The sequence below is a fragment of the Sturnus vulgaris genome, chromosome 5 (genome assembly GCF_052056855.1).
Source record: "Sturnus vulgaris isolate bStuVul1 chromosome 5, bStuVul1.hap1, whole genome shotgun sequence".
NCBI lineage: Eukaryota > Metazoa > Chordata > Aves > Passeriformes > Sturnidae > Sturnus > Sturnus vulgaris.
The window spans coordinates 60,946,687-60,968,549 of NC_142247.1; the positions used below are offsets into that span (position 1 = coordinate 60,946,687).

Genomic DNA, 21,863 nt, shown 5'->3' on the forward strand with positions numbered 1-21,863 from the left:
AAAAAGTAGATGAAGAACTTGGGAACAGCCTTAGTATATATCTAAAGGAAATACAACTCTCAGAATGATTTGAAAATTTTCCTAAATTTCGTAAGACAGTCAACAGCCCAGATCTGTACAGACTCAGCATACAAAGATGCAACTCCTCCCTGGAGTAATTGTTGAGAACTACAGACACAGGAAGTATCTTAGAAACTAAAAAAAAAACAAAAAACCCACATCTATAATCATCACATGTATGATTGGATAAAAAGAGCTTTGAACTAACGTAAAAACTTTAGCAAGAACATGTAAGAGTGTCCCTGCTGTGGCAAATTGACTTCCAGCAAAGCACTTTGTTCAGCAAAAGCTATCAAATGCAGTAAGCATCTGAAAAAAAGAAGACGAAGAGTTGTCAGATCTGTGGGGGATGACCAGAAGATACTGATTTTGCACATCTGGGAGCTCTTGATATTGAATAAACAATAATGTTTGTCATGGCAAGTGTGCCATGGACAACAAAATGGGACAGTCATGACATAACTGTTGAAGAGTCACCTTACAGAAAGCTTAAAGCACCAAACAGTTCAAGAAAAACAAAAGCAAACCACCAAAACAAACAAACAAAAAAACCTAAACCCACCATTCCAGCAAGGAGCAGAATAGTCTTCGCTGAATAGAAAAGACAACAGGAGGGAAGAAGATGGAGTGTTAGTGGTTTAGGCTGTAAATGGTTTCACAATACTCTTCAGAGGTTTGCCTCAAGACTTCCACAGTTGGTCACTTCTGGGCCTTAAACAGGAAATCCAGAAGGAAATGATTTCAGAATCATTTTCAGAATGATTTCAGACAAATTTGAATTGAATCTCATGAAGCACAATGTCATTTGACATTTAAAAAGTGATGGCATCAGCAGTAGGATCAAGGAAATCGTGCTTGCTTCAGGGTTTGTGTCTTGTGATCAACTTCAGGGCTGCAGATTGTTTTCCCCATGGGTAAGGCATTTTTATAAAAACTATTTGCTGTCATGTGGATTCTCTTCTGGGTATTAAAACATATGAACCCATGAATGCCTCTCATACAGAATTTTTCTCAGGATTTTCTCTCTTCACTAAGGGGAATATTTTCAACAAACTCAATAAAAATCTTTAATAATAGACACATCAGGTAACTTAAGCATGGACACAGTCTAATAAGGTAAACCTGATGCAGTGTTGTTTAAAATATTTAGATTTGTCTTTGATTGTCTTCAATTTATTTTGAAAGGTCTATAAAAAATCAGTAACTTGATATGATTTCATTCTTAGGATTAAAACTCACCACATTTATGACATGAAGCCTGGGACGTTTGAAGTGTACATATGAAGAGATCCAGGTGAAATCCCAAGTGCTGACAGATGAAGGATATAATGATTTGGATGAAACTTAAAAAGTGGTAACATGTTACAGTTGGTTAAGCTCCCCTGAATTTCTCAACAAAGAAAATTCCAGAAATCATCCACTGCCCAAGAGCAACACAATAAAACTGCTGCAACATGAAGCTGTATTTTGGGAATCAGAAAACCCAGAGTCCCTGATTATCCTAAATTTGTTACTCCACAGCTTTTTCCCAGCTATAAACTACAAGCAAATCATCAAATAAAGTAATTGTGACAATTACTGCATCAACATGTGTGTTCTGAGTAGACAGAGAATCCACATGTCATTTATGAAAAGCAGCATGAAAGTGTTAACAATTATGAATTTTTTTAATAAATGGACATAAATAAGTCACTTGTAACTGTATGGTAAGAGAATTAAAAGACAACAACAATATCAATAAACATAGATTTTTATATATAAAAGTGTTGTTTATTGTAAGGAAACTTTAAATATAACCAACAATATTGAAAATATCATGACTGGCATTTATGGCCTTGATTGTAGTTTACTGCCATACAAGTAATTTCTAGCATTTTTCTTAATCACATCAAGCCAGTGCAAAATATAGGTAGCTTTTAGAGATTAAGCATACAGAATGACAAGAGTGTAGATTTTGGTTACCTGATATTTCCTTCTAGTATAACAGGCTTCTCTTTTTCCCATAAATCAAAAGTACAAAGGCAAGTTATCATATAAGCAATTATTCATACCAGGTTTCTAGGTTTAAAAAAAAATTAGGTTTGTAAATTTTGTTCAGACTGTATTTTGTTAGGAATCTGATTTATAATTTATACCATACTATATGATATAAATTATATATTGTTATCATATTATATAATCATAATTTCATATACAGGTATGATTATATTAATTGTCAGATCATATAACTTACTGTAGCATAATGATTACATCAACATACACAAATATATGGCATTAGAAAAGTCATTATCTAAGAAGGAAAGATGTTATAATTCAGGTGTTTGAATCAGGGCACAAGCAGCCTTCCTACAACTCTTGCAGTGTCGTTTTGGCAGAGCTGCCCATTGCCAGTAAGTGCACTGGCTGTCCATGAACATCAACAGGCAGGTCAGTAAGCAGGACTGAAATTGGACTGTGCCTGAAATTTCCAGTCACAGACCCCTGTAAGCAATGAGCCCTGTGCTCATAAATAAGATGATATTCTCTCTCCTCAGTCTCAGAAGGTATCCCATGCTATTATGGCTGAACACATTATTTCATGATGACCTACAGGTTTTTGAAAGTAAGACATGTTAGTTTTAACAATGACAGATGTGTGCAAAGCTTTGGAAGTACTGATCTTTCAAATTAAAAATATTTTTGCACTTCCTGTTAAGGATTTTCAAAGACAAGCTTAGTTTAGCATGGCTTTTGATATCAATCACTTCAGTAATTGACTCTGATCTTTGATAGCTAAGATTAGACTGCAGGAAGAGAGATATACAGAGATCATTTCGCTTGAAACAGATTTAACAATAAAAATGGTGAGATCTAAAAAAAAAAGATAACTAGAGAACAAGCATAAATAGAGAAGACAAAATGCATAAATATAAAACAAGGGAGAAGGAAAACAATATAGGTTATGTATGATTAGGTGGAACATGACAATGACCCATGCCTTTGCTTTGAAAGCATTAAGGTTAATTTGTCAGCTGTCCTCACTCATGTACAGAATTATGTAATTAATAAAAAATGCAGTTTATTGCAAAAATATACAAGTCCTCTAAATTGCATAAGATATTACAATGTCGTGCTGAAACATGACATATTAAACCAAGAGGACTTTAAAACTAATTACAAAATATTAAAAACCAGATTTGGGTCATGAGCGTTACACAAAACGCATTGTCATGCTTTATCTTATGATTAATCTTGTGATTCACTACATCTGTGATAAATGCAACAAAAATCATGACAACTGTAATAGTCAAAAAGTAATATCTACTGTATATCTTCTGTATTAATACATATAAACACTTTGTGTGCACTAATACTTTCAACATATCACATTCAAACTAACAGTCTTTCCAGAAAAGATGTAACCTTTTTGAAGACAGAAGCTGGTTTAACAAGTTCATCACATGGGGTTTTTTAAAAAAAAATCTATTCTTTAAGGAAATGCTGTGTTAAAGAACTTGATTTTCAAAGGTGCTGTTCTACTACAGACCGACCTTATATCAGATGGAACCATCAATTCTAAGCACTTTTAAAAATCAAGCCCTCAATTTATTGAATTTCTATATTCTTTACTAGTATTTCCACTGTCATAATTTTAAAAAAAGAACAACAAAACAAACAAAAACAAAAACCACCCAACCGAAAGCAAACCAACCAAAAAACCCCAATCCCATTCTTAAAATCACAGAAAATGCTTGGCATCTATAGGAAGAGAGACAATTTCTCAGTGGACTAACCACTACTGTGCTATATTCTCATAACAGATCTTGTGGCTCCAACGTTTAGTTCATGCAGTGGTGTCAGCAATGTCCATGTTTGTTCCAAACAGAGCAACAAGCTGCTCTTCATAGTTCGCAATGTTCCTTTTCAGAATTTCCATACAAGGTCCCAAAAGCCTTTCAAATGCCTGCACATCCATAACTAAGATAAAAAAGGAGAGAAAGAGAAAGAATATGATGTGCTCATCAGTAACAGACACTAATCCTAGTATCTGTGATATTCCAGTGTACGATTTTAAATGGCAACAAATAGTACTGAGGCATATACATTGTTCACACAGGAGGGAACCGCTTACCTTAGTAAAACCAAGATCAACCAACACATTGCTGTCTTGAAACTTCATAAATAGACCTGAACTTTCTCTGTTCCTTATTTTGAAAATATTTTCATAGCAAAATATATGTTACCCAAGAGCTTGTGAAGAAGTCTGAAGGGGCCTGGATTCCTCCACAAAATAAAGTTTTAAGACCCATGAGATTTCAAAAAGCCACAACCTTAAGTGATGTTGTTGGCTGTATTTGGGCTCTAACAGCCTATTTCCTTGCTCCTTTTTACTTGCTTCCAACCAAAGTGAAAATGGTAAGGAATACTTATTTTCCCAGAAAATGTGCAAAAAGTTGAAGACAGAAATTCACACACAACATCAGTGCACAGCCAACCAGAATATTTTCTTTATCTGACCACATAATGTGATCCTCTACAGCTCTAGCCAATAGGCCAGGGAGGAAACGTCATATACTTCCAACCTGCTGGCCAGTAATCTTTTGTCTTCTGAGAAATGTTCAAGATCTCTGCTGTTTGGAAGTGCCAGAGATCTTTGTTATTCAGCCATAATGGATAATAACATTCTTCCTCACCACTGCCTCTTATTCTTTCTCATCTGTCATATCTTTGATCTCTATTGCCTGATCATCCCTGTGTGTTTCGAGTTAGGAATTTTTAAAATCATAGAAACTTTCTGGTTACTGGCTTGGTCATCAAATCATTATGAAGGAATGCCAAATCTATCTTTGCAGTTTACAGTTTTCCCATAATTAGGAGCTAACCACCATTAAAAGCAATGGATATGAAGGGTTGTCTATGAGCACACCTACAGTCTTCACTCTTCCTGTGCCTGAGACTACAGTGTGATGGGATGACTAAATTAACAGCTAGTGAAGACAAAAGAATTTGTTAAAAGCTTAAGTCAGGGGGATAAAAAGGCACAGCATTTTTAATAGAATTATTTCTTAGATGAGTCAGTCTTCGGAGAAAAGAAACATCTCACAGAGGTGTTTCTGCAGAGTATTAGACATTTATCTGATAGCTATAAGTAGTTTGCAGCAATACTCTTTACAGTCCTAAAACAATTTTTACTCCATACAATCAGAGAAATTTTGGAGAAATTGTGTGTAATAGTATTTATGAATTGTAAGTAATTTTTGGAGATAAATAACACAAGTAGTAATGCACAATAATAGGTGATTACTGACAGACTTAAATCTTATATTCTGGAGAAAGACAGAGCCACAATAAAAACAACCAAATAGATTATATATAATTTTATATTAGATATAAAATAGTGTTTACTAATACCTAAACATTTGACAGTGCCAAGAGCAAATGCAGAAGCAGCTCGGGGTTTGTTAGTTACAAGAGCAAGTTCTCCAAAATACTGTCCTCTTGAGCATCGAGCTATTTCTACTGCTCCATTCTCTTCTAGATCTTGTTTACCCTGAAATATCACATAAAAAAGAAAGAGAAAGAAAGAATATTAGAGGAGAGATTTGCCAAACTCAGGATTTCATAAGCAAAGTTAGTGACAATGGTATAAAAGAAGAGATTGCTGGTTTAGGGATGTTTACCTTCCTTGTCATTATAATCCTTACTTCTCCAGATTCCACAATAAAGAAAGAATCAGCCAAGTCACCCTGCACAAGAAGAAAATAAAGTGAGTAAAAAAAGTGTAAAATTTCCCTTTTAGTTTCATGGTAACATCAAAATATTTGCAACCAGTGCCTTGAAGCTTCTCTTTTTAATACTCGTTGCAAAAGAAACCACTTTTAATTTGAAAACTGTACTCTAGACACTAACAATCAAAACTTCTATACAGAACTGACAGCAAGGCCTTTTCTTGAAAAGACATAGCTGACTGTGCTTTACACAAAAAGCAGAGAAAACCAATGCTGTGGAAGATTTTTTAGGATCTTTACTACCATTTATCCCCTTCTGTGTTCTTCTCAAATTATTTCCCTTAGAAATTTCCAGTATAAAAAGCCTCCAGGGTCTATGTGATAACCACTAATTATCCTGGGGTCAGAAAATCACAGCTGCTTATCCTGAAGAGTTTACTTTTGTCTTGTTGAAAAATTCACCATATTTTAATGACAAGACCAAGGTGAGTGTTCAGTGCTCCTCCTTGGAAGCTCAATTATAAAGTCTGAATTTCTAAGGATACTAAAAACGTTGACTTTTATTTATACCAACAAAGAGGGTTGTTCTTGAAAGTATCGAAGTGAAAAATGAGCTTTTGAAATAAAATAAGGACCTCTTAAATTTAAGAACCATTGATTTTGTTTATGTGAGAAAGAAAAATAGGGTTTAAAAGTATGCATTGTCTATAAATAACATTTTTACTGTTATCTATTATGAAAGGAAAAACTAAAAATATGAAGAAACTGTACCTGAGCAATGATTTGTTCTCCGTCTTTGTACACTTTGGTACCAATCACATCAACCACTTTTAAACGCTCAGATACCTTAATTTAAAAAAAGAAAATGTAAGAAATATTTGGTTAACATTATGATAGTATATATTTAGAAAGACCTTTCTTATTTCTTTCTGTGAATCTTTGCACATAATAGTGTATGTTTATTTTCTTGTTTTGATTACCATTTAAAAAAAGCTGCTGAATACTGTTTCAGAGGATACGTTACAGTTTTAACAGCTATTCTGATAAGCTTCCATTTTTGCTGGAATCCTTAAAAAATTATATTCAGAAAAGCATGCATGTAAAAATACATGCAAACAAAGTAGTTGATATATGAAAATATTTTTAAATTCCCCAAGTCATTGTTTAATTTTGTTGCCTAATATCTAGTAAAACTAAGCTTTGAGAAACTGAAAGTAATGTTTTAAAATACAATATGAACAAAAATAATTTATTCTAAATTTTTTTAAAAATTAAAATGTAGTCTTTCTCTGAAACAAAAGTATGCAACCTTCTATTCTGGAGACACTTTGAATGCCAAATTTAAAGTCTTCTAGAGCAGAATCTTATCAGAAACCTCCAATACAGCCATTAAAATAATGCAATAGGAATCTTACTTCTAAAGATTTAAGGAATGGCAATGACTCAATGAAACTTTCATACATTCTTCTCTTTTTGGCATTATTTTTTACAATGATTCTCCGGAATGTTACCCTATCCTGTAAACACAAAGAGAAAAACAGATTTTATTAACTGAAAATATGTGGTAGAAAATACTTTAGAACTGGCTATTTATGGTCAAATGATCCAATTTTAGTCACTCAGTGTAGCTGCCAGCCAAGCTGGCTGGTCTCTCCCTACTGTCAGTTGAGAAAGATTCCTCTAGAGGTCAGTCAGGAACTCCTAAAATTAACCTGAAAATTGCTATGGAAATCCCTGCAGGTACATACTGGGTTCACTTACAGAGGGTAGAGTTTACAGCACTGAACACTGAATGGGTAATTCAGGATATTTAAGAAATCCTCAATATTTAAATGTTTCATTTAAAAAAATTATTAATTACCCTGAGGTCCCATACAAATTGATATGTACTCAAAGAGGCTTTTAGGGTTTTGTAAAAACCAAAATACATGAGTCTGGGGTTTTAGGTCACAGTCCACTTTCTGCTATTTCAGCAGAACAAGACTAACTGCTGCCCTAAACACCAACTGGACATTCCTTAGGATTTGGCCATGAAAGTGAACCAGATGAAAAAACTACACATATGCTGTTTTATTCTCTTAACTTGGTGTGGCTGTGTCCTGGCGCCAGGCAGAAGGAAAATGCACTGCAAGCTTTCAGTGCCACATGGGGGACCTTGCAGGCCAACACAACCCAATTTAATTTAATGCCATTCTTAGAGTGTCCTAAACAATCCCAAAAGTCACATGGATGAAGCTGGTGAATAACCACATGTTTCATTTCATTTCTGGGATCAGTCATTAGATCAAATGTATGTCCTGAAGATGATGGCCATCTCAGCTCACATTTGGGGTAAACTTGATTACTCTATCAAAGATCCAGGTAGTATAACACTAGTAAATAACCTCATATTGGAATTTTGCTGTGGAAACAAAGACATTTTCCATCAAGGCATGGGGGAAAAATTAACATGCAATTATCAGTGGTTTTCAATTTGGGAAATCACAATTAAAATAAAATAAAGCAAAATTCATTTTTTTTTAAATCAGTGTTTTACTCAACTTCAGACTTTCATCTGTGGATTCTGGAAAAAGATAGCATTGTGTTGGGATTTTCAGGATTTCTAGAATTAAACTTTCTGAATTTCTTTTTTTTAAAATGCTGATATAGCATGCCAGTGAAATCTATATAAAATATAGATTTTTTAAAAATAGCTGAAAAGGAGTACTGTACTTACCAAACCCCAGATGGAACCAGGAGAGGTAGCTATAATTGTAGCTGCTCTGGGTGTATTGTACATTAAGGCCAACTCACCAAAACATCCTCGGTTATCATAGGTTCCAACACACCTCCCAACACCATCACATTTTACATAAATATCGTATGTACCTCTGTTAATAAAATATATAAATACAATGAGTTGAATCCAGCCCTGGCCTTTGCTAAGCAGCCTCTCACTATAATTTTTAATACCACATTAACTCAGTTCAAAGACAGAATGGATGTATAGTGATCTATTCATCACCAGAACTTATTAGAAAATTAAGATCTAACTTAGAATCTGTTTCTTAATTTCATTTTAACCACACTAAATACAAATGTCAAGTCTTTTCAAAAAATGCTATGATAAGATCACTGAAATAATTATACAAGTTATTTAATGTTTTAAATATGTTAAGGTGTAATTTCTAATGAAACAACAGAGATGCAAGAAACAGAAGGAATGCATCTGAAAAGCAACATAAGATCATGAAATAAAAATATGCATTTTTGTAATATATTGTACATTTCTTCTCTCCATCGTTAATTTAATAACTTTTTCTTTTTGCTTTGGGAATGCAGTAAAATCTGGTATCTTGTAAAACATTAAATTGCCAAGCCCATTGATGCTGAGCCATCATTTTCCTCTGTACTGAATATTTTTATGATGTGCATTGATAAATCATGTGAATGTAATGCAAAAATCTGTGCAGTTATTTCATTGATAAGGTCCCCTACACCTAAAAATCACAAGGCTGGCAGAATACTGTAAAGTCCCTGCAGAGAGATGTAATCTCACAAGGCTGAAAAATGTTGTCTTTCCAGCACAGAATCTGGACACGCTTTTATGATCATCTGATTTAATATTTCAGTTAGAAGGGACCTAAAACAATCGTTTTGTTCACCTACCTGACCACTTCAGGGCTGCCCAAAAGTGAAAGAATTTTTTTAAAAGAATTATCCCAATGCCCCCTAAACACTGTCAGGCATCAAACTCTAGGAAGCCTTTTCCAGTGCTTGACCACACATTTGGTAAAGAAATGCTTCCTAATGTCAAATCTGAACCTCTCCTGGCACAGCTTTGAAGCATTCCCATGACCCTGTCACTGAATACCACGAGAAAAGCTGTAATGTAAGTGTTAAATACAAGTTCATAGAACACAGACTTTTCTCAATGGACTTTTGCTAATTTAGTACTTTGTGCTACATAGACACAGCAGTTCACCTGTCAATGACGTAGAAGTTGTCACCATCATCCCCTTGATCAATTACATGCTCCCCTCCTTCAACCATCTTTTCAAACATAGCATCTAACACCTGAGACATCTGTTCCTGTTTAAAAGAACACAAAGACAAGAAATTATCATCTGCTGCTAAAATTTTACTCTTTGAATTAACTAACTGGCCAGCTTCCCAATATGCAGATAAAAAATGTTAACAGTGGAAAATATTCATGCTACAGAAATGTGTGGATCAATAATAGAAAGATTCTATTTAGTATTCAGTGTTAGCTTTTCCTCTTGCAGTGTTCAGAGCAAGGCTTCCCACTTGTCACTGCAAAGGATAAAATAAATCTTCTTTGCAACATAAATTGCTCGTGACCATGCAAAGACAGAATTTCACCTTTCACAACTGACTAATGTTATACCCTCGAAAAAGAAACACCCTGTATCCATTATTCTAAATGATGCAGTTACCTAATTTTGTCTTTAGAACTTCCTTACAGAATTTAGTTTCAAAATTATTGTGAAGTATTTTGAAAGTCTAAGTTATACAATGCCTGCAGAATGTTGGGCCAGATGTAACCATAAAGGTCTGCAGTGCTTTGACTGAGTAAGCAAATGCTGGATTCTTTGGGAAGTAGGAATTTACATATGGCTAGAAAACTACTTTGTTGACAGAGAAATGTTAACAGACTAAGAAAATGTGATCATTTGAATTATGACTGTCTTATAACAAAAAAAATTGTTAATTTGTCTTATTTTATATAATTTGACTATTTGCATCTAAAAAAGTCCAAACACAGCTCATTGTGGATTAAGAATCCTAAAAAGACAATCCTTAAATTTAAATCCTAAAAATGTAAATCCTAAAATTTTATTTTTAGTTTATCCTGCAATATGCTTTTTTTTCAAAAAAAACTGTAGATATTCATTTTGCAATGGTTCAATTCACAGCATTTCCAGGCACCGAAAGATGGATGGCATTTGCCTTTCCAAAGAACACCAGTCTAAGTCAGTCCTTTAGACTGCAGCCCATGGACAGAGATAACCATACAAGATAGCTCAGAATCATTCTCTAGAGATTTCCCTTTCTTCCAAGGATAGAGAGATCTACTGTAACTCTCAGTTACACACAATTTTTAGACAGATAAATTAGTTGTAATGAATTCCATCCTTATGCTGCTGAATTTTTTACTCACTGAAAGCTTTTTAAAATACCAGCAGTACCATGTTATCCAAGCCTTTTTGAAAAATGGAAGCTAAATACAAATTTTCCTTCACACAATTGGCTGTGTGTGGGCACAAAGAACAACAGAATGGCAGCATCCATCCTTAGCACAGTTGATCATGGTAAAGTACAGGGAGACATCATGCAGCCCTCCTAGGCCAGCAAAGAATCATTTAACTGTGTCTCTAGTTAGTACCTTTGTTAATATAGGCAGGTATGTATTTGAAAAAAGATGGATCATTTCAGGTATCAGTCAATGTGGTATAGTTCATTTCAGAAATGAGAAAAGTGTGAGCAGGTGCCATTGGAAGAGACTGAAAATTATGTACAGGAGTTGCCTTTTAAAAACTTCCACGCTTGAATGAATAGGTAATATTATTTCATTCTTTTCAGTCCTCTCTATGTCAACAAAAAGAAATTCCTACAGAATCTGCAAAACTGACCTAACAGCTTTAGACAAGTCAGCTTGTCTAAGGCACTTAGAGCAGCACTTTCACTTCCTCTGGCTTTACATCTGAATTGGCAAAGTGGTTCCCCAACCAACAGCCCTTGTCTGCCTTTTGAAAACAAGAGAGAACCTCCAGAATGCTCCCCACTTCATGGGAGGCTAGAGGCCATGTTATCATCTAAGTGCAAGCAACGCAAGAAAAATGTATTATACATGCAGCAAACCCCAGGTCTCAAAATACTTCCAAAATATCTTGGGAAAAAAGATTAAACCAAAAAGATGATTATTTCCTAAAATGGAGAAATAATACATATAATTAAAATCTTTATTCAGTGTGCTTCATCTTAGATTTCTGGTTAAAACATTTTCCAATTGTAAATATGAATCAAGCTCACCAAACCACAACTTTTCCAATATGTCAATCTACAATTTTTTAATGCAACAGAGTACAATTCATAAATCCAATTCCCTTTTAAAAATGTTTAAAATACTTTAAGGTATTTAATACATCTGAGAGCAGTCTATTAATTGCTGAAGCATTGCTCATTTATTTTAACTTCCTAAATAAACTGCAACTAATTTAAAGACTCTTTTCTAAAATTTTCCACTTTAAATTAAGACAAAGCAGACTCCAATAACCAAACCAGGAATATGGTTTCTGCTTTTACAATGAGAATTACATAACTTGCTTGCCCAGTTTGCTCTAAATGAATCCTCTGGAATCTCTGCCAGACTGAGGCTCAGTTTACGGACACCCTCTGTCATTATTTTGAAAATATAAAGATAGATAATTTTAGAATTAAAAAGCTGATCTGCTTCATAAACAGAATTTATTCTACTATTTTGTAAAATGGTGCAGTCTAAATGCAATTCATCCTTAAAGCAGTTCTACCTTTAAAAATACATGTAAAATGAAAACAAGGGGTGGGTTTTGTGACTGACTGTCCTGTAGTTCCCTGGGTCTTTTTCATATCCTTTTTTAAAAATGGGGGTTATGTTTCCCCTTTTCAAATCACTGGGCAGTCATGATTTCTCAAATAGGATGTGTAGTGGTTTAGCCACATCCTTGGACAGTTCCCTCAAGACCCATGGATGTAACTCAACAGGTCCCATGGATTTATGCTCCTTCAGTTTCCTTAGACGTTCTTGAACCCAGCTGGGGTCGTTCTACAATGGGTGGCTCTTCATTCTCCCCATCCCTGCTTTCACCTTCTGCAACTTGGGCAGTGAGATTGCAGCACTTGCTGGTGAAGACTGAAGCAAAAAAGTCATAGAGTACCTGAGCCTGTCCTAGGTAACCAGGTCTCCTGTACCCTTCCTGAGAGGACCCACATTTTTCCTAGTCTGTTTTTTATCACTGACATACCTAAAGAAGGTTCTTCTGTTACCCTGGATGTCCCTGGCCAGATTTACTTCTCTCTGTGCTTTAACTTCCCAACAGTCCAGCATAACACCTTTTCCTGCTGGCTCCTCTATCACTTGGAGAAAGGCATGAATGCATTCCAAGAATTCCTTGGATTGCCTGCACCCTGCTCTGTTGTCCCTCTGACAGATCTTGGGAGTGGTTGAAATCCCCCATGATGATGAGGAACAGTGAATATGAGGCTGCTCCAATCTGCAGAGGACCTCATGCTCAGTTTTCCTGGTTGGGCAGCTGTAGCAACCCCCATTGTAATGGCTCCTATCCCTGCCCTCTCATTAATCCTGACCCACAGGCTCTCTGTCAGCTCCTCATCCATCCCCAGGTGCACTCCAGCTGGTCACTGATATAGAGAGTAACACTACCTACTTGTCTCCTCTTCCTGTCCTTCCTAAAGATCCTATATCCTTGCATCTCAGTGGAGTCATAGGAATTGTCCCATCATGCCCCTGTGATGCCAATAAGACCTGCATTAGTAAGGTGTGTCCAAGCCTGTTGCATTGCCATTCCATATCAGAAATGCACAGAATTTTGTGCATGTTTACATTTGCTTACAAAAGACATGATGAGGTTTAGAAGAAAAAAGCTCCAACCAGGAATGATAACTGGTTTACCAAGGACATCCCCCCAACACAGTGTGTGATTCCGTCCCTCTTGCCAGGTCAAGTGGAAAACTACAACTAAACTCTCTGTCCTGGGGTACAATGCAAAAATGTGTATTCTATCACCATCTGTTGAAATGTGGGAGGGGTGGTGATCCTTATCTCTGTGGGAGATATCCTCTGCTGATGTGCCATCTGATAAGATCGGGGGATGATCATCGTTATCTTTTCACAACCCATCCTTCCTCCAGAAGATATATTCCGTTAATGGGCCATTAAGTCCTATTGTGTGACTGATAAGATTACATCATCCCGTTGGGAGATGCCCCAGCCAGGGGCAGGAGCCAAGCCTTTCCTACCTAGATAAAAAACTGGGGTTTGGGACCCGAGGACAGACCTTTCTACTGGATCCCAGAGGAAAGTCGGACCTTTTCCACATCATCGCTGGATCTTCGGAGGAAAACTGCACCTTCTACAGGAGCACTGCTTCAACTGAACCACATCTGTCATCCAGGAGGACTGCAGCCACCATTTATAGGGACTGCTACCAACACCCTGACTGACAGGGTGTCAGGTTGTATTTCTGACTGTGTTAGTGGTTGTTTCTTTTATATTATTGCATGTATTTTATTTTTTCTCTTTTCTCCTATTAAATTGTATTACCGACTTGGAGTCTCGCACTGGTTTTACTTTCAAACCAACTCTCCTCTCACAGACTTTGTATCACGAAGTACTGTCCTGCAGATGCATGTTGCTTTGTTTGAAAATAGTATGTTAACCTCAATTTCTCTCAAGTCAACAAACATGGCAATCACATCTCAACAAAATTTCTTGACAAAAATTAGAAAATAGATAATAAGTATAATTAAAATGAGATTTTATTTAGTATACATCTCACACAGATTAAAAATCTAGTCACTTGTATGTCCTTGCTGGACAGCTTTTAGTCAAGAGTGCTCGTGGACCATGGCATGTCCTTCCCAGATGCCAAAGGCTCTTTTAACTGCCAAACTACCAAATGCTTTGCTACTGTTGTGCCAAGTATGTCTCTCCTTAATATCAGTTTAGAAATTTTCTGTGAGCTATTTTATTAAAGGAAAAAGGATGAAGTTCTCCTTTCTAATCTCAAACACTGGGGTTTCCAAGAAACGTCATTGTTTAAACAGCTGATATAAATGTTTGTCGTTTGACAAAATGCTACCTGAATCAATGAAGGCACTGCAGATAAAATGGAAAGTAGGAAGTGATCATCACTGGCAGTCATGACAATGACAAATGTACAAAGTAACTTCTGAAAATTTTCCTCCCTGACTTTTAGAAAACATATTCAGGATATAGAAGACAGAGCTACATTTTTAAAATTAAAATGATGTGGCATCTGACAGCAAACTGAGACAATCCTAATCTGGCATTTTTCAGGAGCTGGTAAAATCCAGCTATCAAGATGTGTGCATTAGATCTCTAAAGTAATGGATGGTATGTTGGGATTATATTTGCTTGTGAATCCCATAAAAGGATGAATGTGCTGCTGGAGTGCTCCCCAGTAGACAGAAAATCTCAGTTAATTTCCTTTATAGATCCAAGACAGAAGACTGGATCTTTATAGACCTAATTTTCTGTGCAATACAGAAGATTTCCTTGCACTTTAGCAAAAGAGTAACAACAAGACTTGTCTATCTCATATGACTTCTAAAAACATTAAAATACTATCATGTGAACAAAGTGAATCCACAGTTCTTCTATTGTTCCTGAGTTCACAAAATGGGCATCCTGCTGGCCACCTTTTCCTCTCCTTGTGCAATTTGAAATATCAACAAATTAATATTCAACATGATATTAAGAAGTCAATGAAGCAGACAATACCAGAAAAGGAAGGGGGCTGGCTGTGGGGAGGGGAAGAGAGTTAGAAAATGTTAGCAAAACACAGGCAAGGAAACCATGGAAAGAAAAGGACTTCTTAAATCAACAACTCTGAACCTTGTAGAAGAAGATAAATTACAGAATTCATGTCTACACCTCCCCACATTTGTTTTTCAAAACAAAACCATGCACATATACTCCAAGGGAACTCTGATAAAAATGTTAGCAGCAATATTGATCCAATTCAAAATATTTAGTTCCCTTGTATTATATCCACTTGTAAACTAATGAAAAGGCATTCATTTCTTCACCATCAAATATTCTAATTTGTATTTCAATGTACAATCAATATTTTCAGGCAATAGTATTTTCCTTGAGAATATACCTTAAGCTTCTTCCACACAGTTGCATGCTAAATTAGTACTCTGCCTCTCAAATATGCACATGCCCATCAGCCAGGCTCAATAACACATTTCATACTTTGTAACTACCCCAAGTGCCACAACTAGGTATCTTTTCAATACCTCCAGGGATGGTGACCCAAACATTTTCCTGAGCAGTCTCTTCCAATGCTTGGCAACGTTTTCAGTTAAGAAATTTTTCCTAATATCCAGTCTGAACCTCTCTGGGTCAATTTGAGGCCATTTCCTCTGGTCCTGTTGCCTGGGAGAAGAGACTGACCCCCACCTGGTCACAACCTCCTGTCAGACAGTTCTAAAGAGTGACAAGGTCTCCCCCGAGCCTCCTTTCCTCCAGGCTGAACACCTCCAGCTCCCTCAGCTGCTCCTCAAAGAACTTGTGCTCCAGACCCTTCTCCAGTTTCATTGCCCTTCTCTGGACACACTGCAGCACCTCAATGTCATCACCTTTGTGTCATCTAAGGGCAGAATATTAACATATTCAGTCATTCTGGGCTCAGTTATATATGTATTATGCACACACTTTATATATGCATAAATGTGTGTATGTATGTATGTATGTATGGGGGGTGGGGGAATAGGGTGTATATTCCCATTAATTGCTCCAAAATCTGTAGTTCTAATGCTTCACCAAAATTCCTAAGAACCTAAGAACAGCATAAGAATTTTCTGTAAGTGGTTTCAAGGAATAATTTGGCCTTAAGTATAAGATTCCACTGTTCATAAAACAGTTACATTATGTTCTCTTTCATCTTCCTTCAAGTTAATCAATTCTAATTGATTAATCAATATTTGTGCTCTCTTATAGTAATTCTCCAGGTACATAAGTGGCAATATGCCCAGAAATTGCTCTTGCATATTTGTGAACAATATGTATAATTTATTACTTTTTAGAAAAGGATCAAGACCTATTTTATATATTCTGTACAAGCATTAGCAGGGCAAAGCTCTCCAATATTAAACTTCTCTGAAACAGAATAGATGATCTAACACAGCTTGTGAATTTTTGCCAAAGAAAGGATTCAGACTTTAAGTGCAAGGGCAGGGCTCAGCTTTGATGGCACCAGCCCCTTGAGCCAGCCTCTTGCTCTGATAAAAAGTTCTTCAGGTTTTTTAACTGCTGCCCTATGGGCCAAAATTTCCAAACTAAATAGCCTGTTGTTAATTCACCCCAGCACATTTTCCTAATAAGAGACAAAACCAAAAGAACAACTCTGAATTGTATTGTAAAAAGGAAGTGTTGAAGGCTTCCTTGGCCAGATGAGCTGCTGCTGCTATTCTTCCTGGTGATAAAACAGTTAGGCTGAGCAGAGACAAATGTCAGTGACAGCAACTTCAGGCTTATCCTCTCTAAGGACTGAAGACATTTGGTCGTCATCTTGTTTTCTTCTCGCTGGCTTATACAGAGTGAAAGGGGAAGGGAAAGAGAGCAGCTTCAGAGCCCACTGTAGTAACCTCCAGCTCCTGGAGCACGAAGGAGGTGTCTGGTAACATGTTCTGTGTGTGCAGGCAGAGTAACCAGCCTGGACACCATGACAATCCTGGAAGCAAAACAGTAAATTAGAGTTTCTCGCAATGGGGAAGCAGGCAACTGAGAAGAACAATAAACAATGCTGTAAGAGGAAGAGGTTTTCCTGGGAAGAACAGGAAGAGATGCATTAGAAGAGGAACGAGTTAATCTAACATACCATGGGAAAAAGAAAACAAACATCTGAATAGGCCTGTCTCCTGATTCTTTCCCGATCTGGTCCTCTAAAAAGTAACCAAGTACCTCTGCAAAACCTCTTTCCCTCATCTTGTTGCAAATGCATGTTTCAGTTCATAGTCTTCTCTTGAAGAAATTTTTCCAAAACTGTAACACACTAGGTAAAACTGATATTGAGAGACAGCAACTAGATGGCAAATGATTAAGCCCCCAGAAAGGGAAAAAATTGCTGAAGTGTCAATTCTTTAGAAGTATTATTTTATTTAAGGGAGTTAACTAAGGAATACATTGCTGAACTCACATTCACTGACCCATCACATCCTCATCAATCTACAAAGTTAAAGAAAGTTTCCATAAAATTCAAGTAACTTCACAGACTTTACACTATAAGAGTTGGCCTTTAAAACATATGAATGTTGCTCAGGAAAATGTATAAGTACTGGTATTTCTTTACATTATTATATTTTTAATCACAGACAATATGTGAAATATTGATTCTATAAATATATATGTGTAAATTTGCCTTATATTCAAAGCCTGCTATAGTTAAATGAGGGCTCAAGACAGTGTTGTGCGTGTATAGCAAGTCCTAAGTTGTCTCAAAGTCTGAAGGTTATCTTTTTCTCCCCTCTTTTAGCCTTACATTCAAATGGTTCTGCTAGGCTTTAACTTCATGTGATGGCTCTTTCATTTCAAATGTCCTCTTTAATTAACAGGCTGAGAAGAGAACTGTAAGTCACTCCCAACTACTGCAACTTCTCCTTCAGCTTTAGTGATAGCCTTATCTTATCCTTCCATTCAAATTAAAATACAGTGTGTGAGGGTAGGATAAAGTGTTAAAAAGGTGGACTTTACTGAGCATCGTGTACTGAATGCAAATCTGATCACATTGTAAGACACTGTATTTGTATTTGTATTCTGTACTTGAAAATGGTATTTGACACCCTCTAAAAGGCCATCGAGGAAAAGCCATTAAGTCATTTACATCGCCTGTTCCCCTCTCACTGACCTTTGAAATGGTGACTTTCATACACAGAACTACAGCAGAAAGAAGCTGAAATTCAATGCAAGGAAAAAACCAACCAAAATACACAACAGTGGGAGGGGAGATGCTATCAATACAAAGCTTGACTTTTGTTCCAGAGACTTGAGCTTTAGCAGCAGAAGATATTATCTCTCTTCAAGATGAATAAGGTTTTTGCTAACACACCACTCCTTAAACTGCAGCACCTTTCATGGAGAGGCAGAGGTGAGGGAGAGAGCTGGTACAGGAATATTTAATTACTGCAACTAAAGTGACAGAGCCCTTGAGTCCCTGCTCAGAAGCAGAACAAGAAGGAGGAGTGGGAGAAGTTCCCGAGAGACTACAGATCCTGGCTGCACAAAAGGAACAAGCCAGACTTCAGAAGGCTACATTTTAATATCTTTGCTCTCTTCAGAGCTCAGTAGTTTTCCAGTGTCTTTTATGAATAAAAATATTGTAATGAAAAACTCCTTTACAAAAATTATCTTATTCAACTTTCCAGAAGTTGGATTTCAAGCAGGAGGAAGTGTTCCTAATTCACTGGACAATCTGAGCAAAAGGGGGTGAACAAGACTTGGGAGATACCCAGAGTGCATTTTGAGGCTTTGGATTGCAGACCTCCACATAGGGAGAACTCGGCTGAAAAGTCTTCTGCTAAACCGATGGAACAGATTGTGGGAACTATTAGCAATTACAAGTAACTAATTCAAAAGAAGAAATGAAAAAAATAGTTCAAAACATCAGTATCAAGACAGCAAGCACAGTCCTGAGAAGAGCTTCATAAACAGAGGAAATAATCCCTCAGTATTCCTTGAAAGAATTCATCCTTGGAAAAACTCCATCAAGTGCCCACACTGGAGCAGTTTAATGCTCCATGTCTACACAACATTGCAATATAGCCAACAGAGCCCTCTCCTGCACACCAAGTGACTGATGGCTATTGAGACAGAAGATGTAGCTCTCGCTGTAATGCGAAGCAGATCCCATCCAGAGGAGTGATACTGAGAGCACTATTAACATCACAGCAGGTTCTAGGAGCACACAATAATCCATCATGTTGCAGGGCTCATAAGAGAGAAATGCTCAGAGCTGAACCAAGAGGGGTCTGCCAAAATGCCATTGGCAGGCTAATGTAATGATGGTCCAGCCAAGTGGAAGCCAGAACACACCAACAGTAAGGAAAATATATAATAAAGCAATTTCACATCCAGAGCAGATGCCCACAAATGACTTTGATTCCCTGAAGCTATTCAGAAAAATAATTCAGGAGCAGAAGGGTAAATGTGTGCATGACTTTAGCTTGAACAAGTATAGTGGAACAGCTGATTAACTACATATTAGACAGCATGAGGGAGTTAGAAAACCTCCTGTCCCAAGAATGCACATGTATTAGCACCCACATTGAGACTTGATGCCCTTCCATAACAATAACTTCAGGCTTTTGCTAAGCTGGGGCTCACTGCTCCTCAGGGCTTCTAAAGGAACAGTACTCAGGGTCAGGGTTCAGTCTTTGTGCAAACAAAAGCAGGAGCTGGAAACCTGCAGCACAAATTAATGTGCATTCTCTGTAACAAGCACCTGACTTCCAAACAGAGCTGCAGGCTGGTCCTTCCATTAACTCCCTCCTGAATCAAATTCTAAACTTTCTGTTCTCATGCTTAAAAATCTACATAATTGTTTGTCTTTCCCTCATGCTCCCTCCCTTGACAGCACTGAATCAAATCTCTTGAGAAAGCATTTGGGATGCTGTGCATCATCCCAACCTCAGTATGCATGTTTTGAGTGATACACTCACCTTTTCCCTAAAACAATCCTGTGTGCTTTTTTGGTAGCATTATCACCTTTGTCTGATCCAGATCATTCACTCAGTGCATTTAGACTTTCTTAGAAGCTCATAGTTGTTTTTATATGAAACAGAAAGGAATTATTTGCCTGGAAGAAAATTACCTGAAATTTTTCATGGTAGCTACATTAAGCGAAATAATAATGTAAACACATCACTGGTACTTTTCTCCTTCCCTCTGTTTCATAATTCACTTTTTCAATTACATCCATAGCTAAAGTAAAGGCTTTGGGGGTAATTTTCTGTTTTGATGGTGCACTCAGCATCTTTTGATGCTAAAAAGTAACTAGTAGAAAAAACTTAAACATTCCAGTTAACTGATGTGTTTATAGACATCAGTTAGAGGTCTATAATTAGAAAATAATTTAGATGTCTAAAATTAGAAAATACAATAACTAATACAATTAATGTATCCATTTTTATTAATGTACAGATTCATATTAATGTATTTCAATATGGTGGTAAACAAAAGACTCTATACATGACATATCAGTTTTAAAAAATGGCATTTCTGGAATTTATTAAATGGTCAAGAAAGCATACCTAAGAGGTTACAAAAGTCAAAGCTGTACATTTCTGTTCCAAAGCTCAAAAGAAACAATTCTTAACACACGGCTAAATGCTGTTCATTACCAAGAATTTCTTACCGGGTCTAGGTTCTTAAAAAGAAGGATGTCCTTGCACGCCTCCTGCAGTCTGTTTCTTTGATCATCTGTTTTGGGGTGAATAATCTGAGGGATATAATACAAAAGCTCTTAGAGTGATTATCATATAGTAGCACTAGCTGAAGGACTGAGCTAATTCAACTAAGCATTTTGCACAATATTTTGGCCATGATTCATAACTCTCTCCTTTCAAAACCTTCAGGATTTGAATAAACATTCAACGATAAAAAGGTATCACCATAGCAATAGCAAATAAAACACCTCTGTATTTAAACTCACAAGATATTTACACCTGTGAAATCTAGTTCATTTCTGCAAGCCATTCTGGACACCTTTCTCTACACTACATAAACATTACCACTCTCTAATCATATTTGAAGCATGCATGTTTTATAAACAGGACCACTGTTACGTTTAGCCATTTGCCCTGACTACTTCCTAAAAATATTTTGTGAAATAGTATCTGTGTTAAATTTATATCAGAAATTTCAGAGGGTAAACAACAGACTTGACACTATCTGAGTGAGAAGGAGATTTACTAAATTACCAGGGTCTGGTTCATCTGAGTATTAATCAAGTTGTTCAACCCATGTGCTTCAAAAGATATCCTATGTATAACTGTAATACTATAGGATAAGATTTTGGACAGTGTTACAAGCCTGAATATTAGGTAGAATAAAAACTATTAAAATTCCCTTGAAACTCATGCTATTTAATCTTAAAAGCTAAGTAGTGACACGAATAAGTAAGTACAGTTCATTATTTGTCACATTGTACCTTGAAAAATCTTAGCAATTTTCCAGTTTAACTTTCTTCTGCCTTTTGAAAAAGGAAATTACCACAAGATTATAAGGACACCAAGTAAGAGTTTTTAGAAGCAGGTGCTCTCTGGATAAACATAATTGCACAAAAATGTTTC

At 36.4% G+C, this 21,863-nt stretch overlaps 1 protein-coding gene across 1 annotated transcript in view; it reads right to left on the reverse strand.

Moving 5' to 3' along the window:
* Nucleotides 1-1,804: 1,804 nt before the first annotated feature.
* Nucleotides 1,805-21,863, reverse strand: part of PRKAR2B (protein kinase cAMP-dependent type II regulatory subunit beta) — a 75,597-nt gene continuing 55,538 nt past the window's right edge. The window contains exons 4-11 of the mRNA XM_014869000.2: nt 20,927-21,010; nt 9,733-9,839; nt 8,485-8,638; nt 7,184-7,285; nt 6,540-6,614; nt 5,721-5,786; nt 5,452-5,590; nt 1,805-4,017 (exon numbers count right to left, since the gene is read on the reverse strand). Coding sequence (XP_014724486.1) covers nt 3,884-4,017; nt 5,452-5,590; nt 5,721-5,786; nt 6,540-6,614; nt 7,184-7,285; nt 8,485-8,638; nt 9,733-9,839; nt 20,927-21,010 — 861 coding nt within the window. The 3' untranslated portion in view covers nt 1,805-3,883. The remainder of the gene's footprint in view (nt 4,018-5,451; nt 5,591-5,720; nt 5,787-6,539; nt 6,615-7,183; nt 7,286-8,484; nt 8,639-9,732; nt 9,840-20,926; nt 21,011-21,863) is intronic.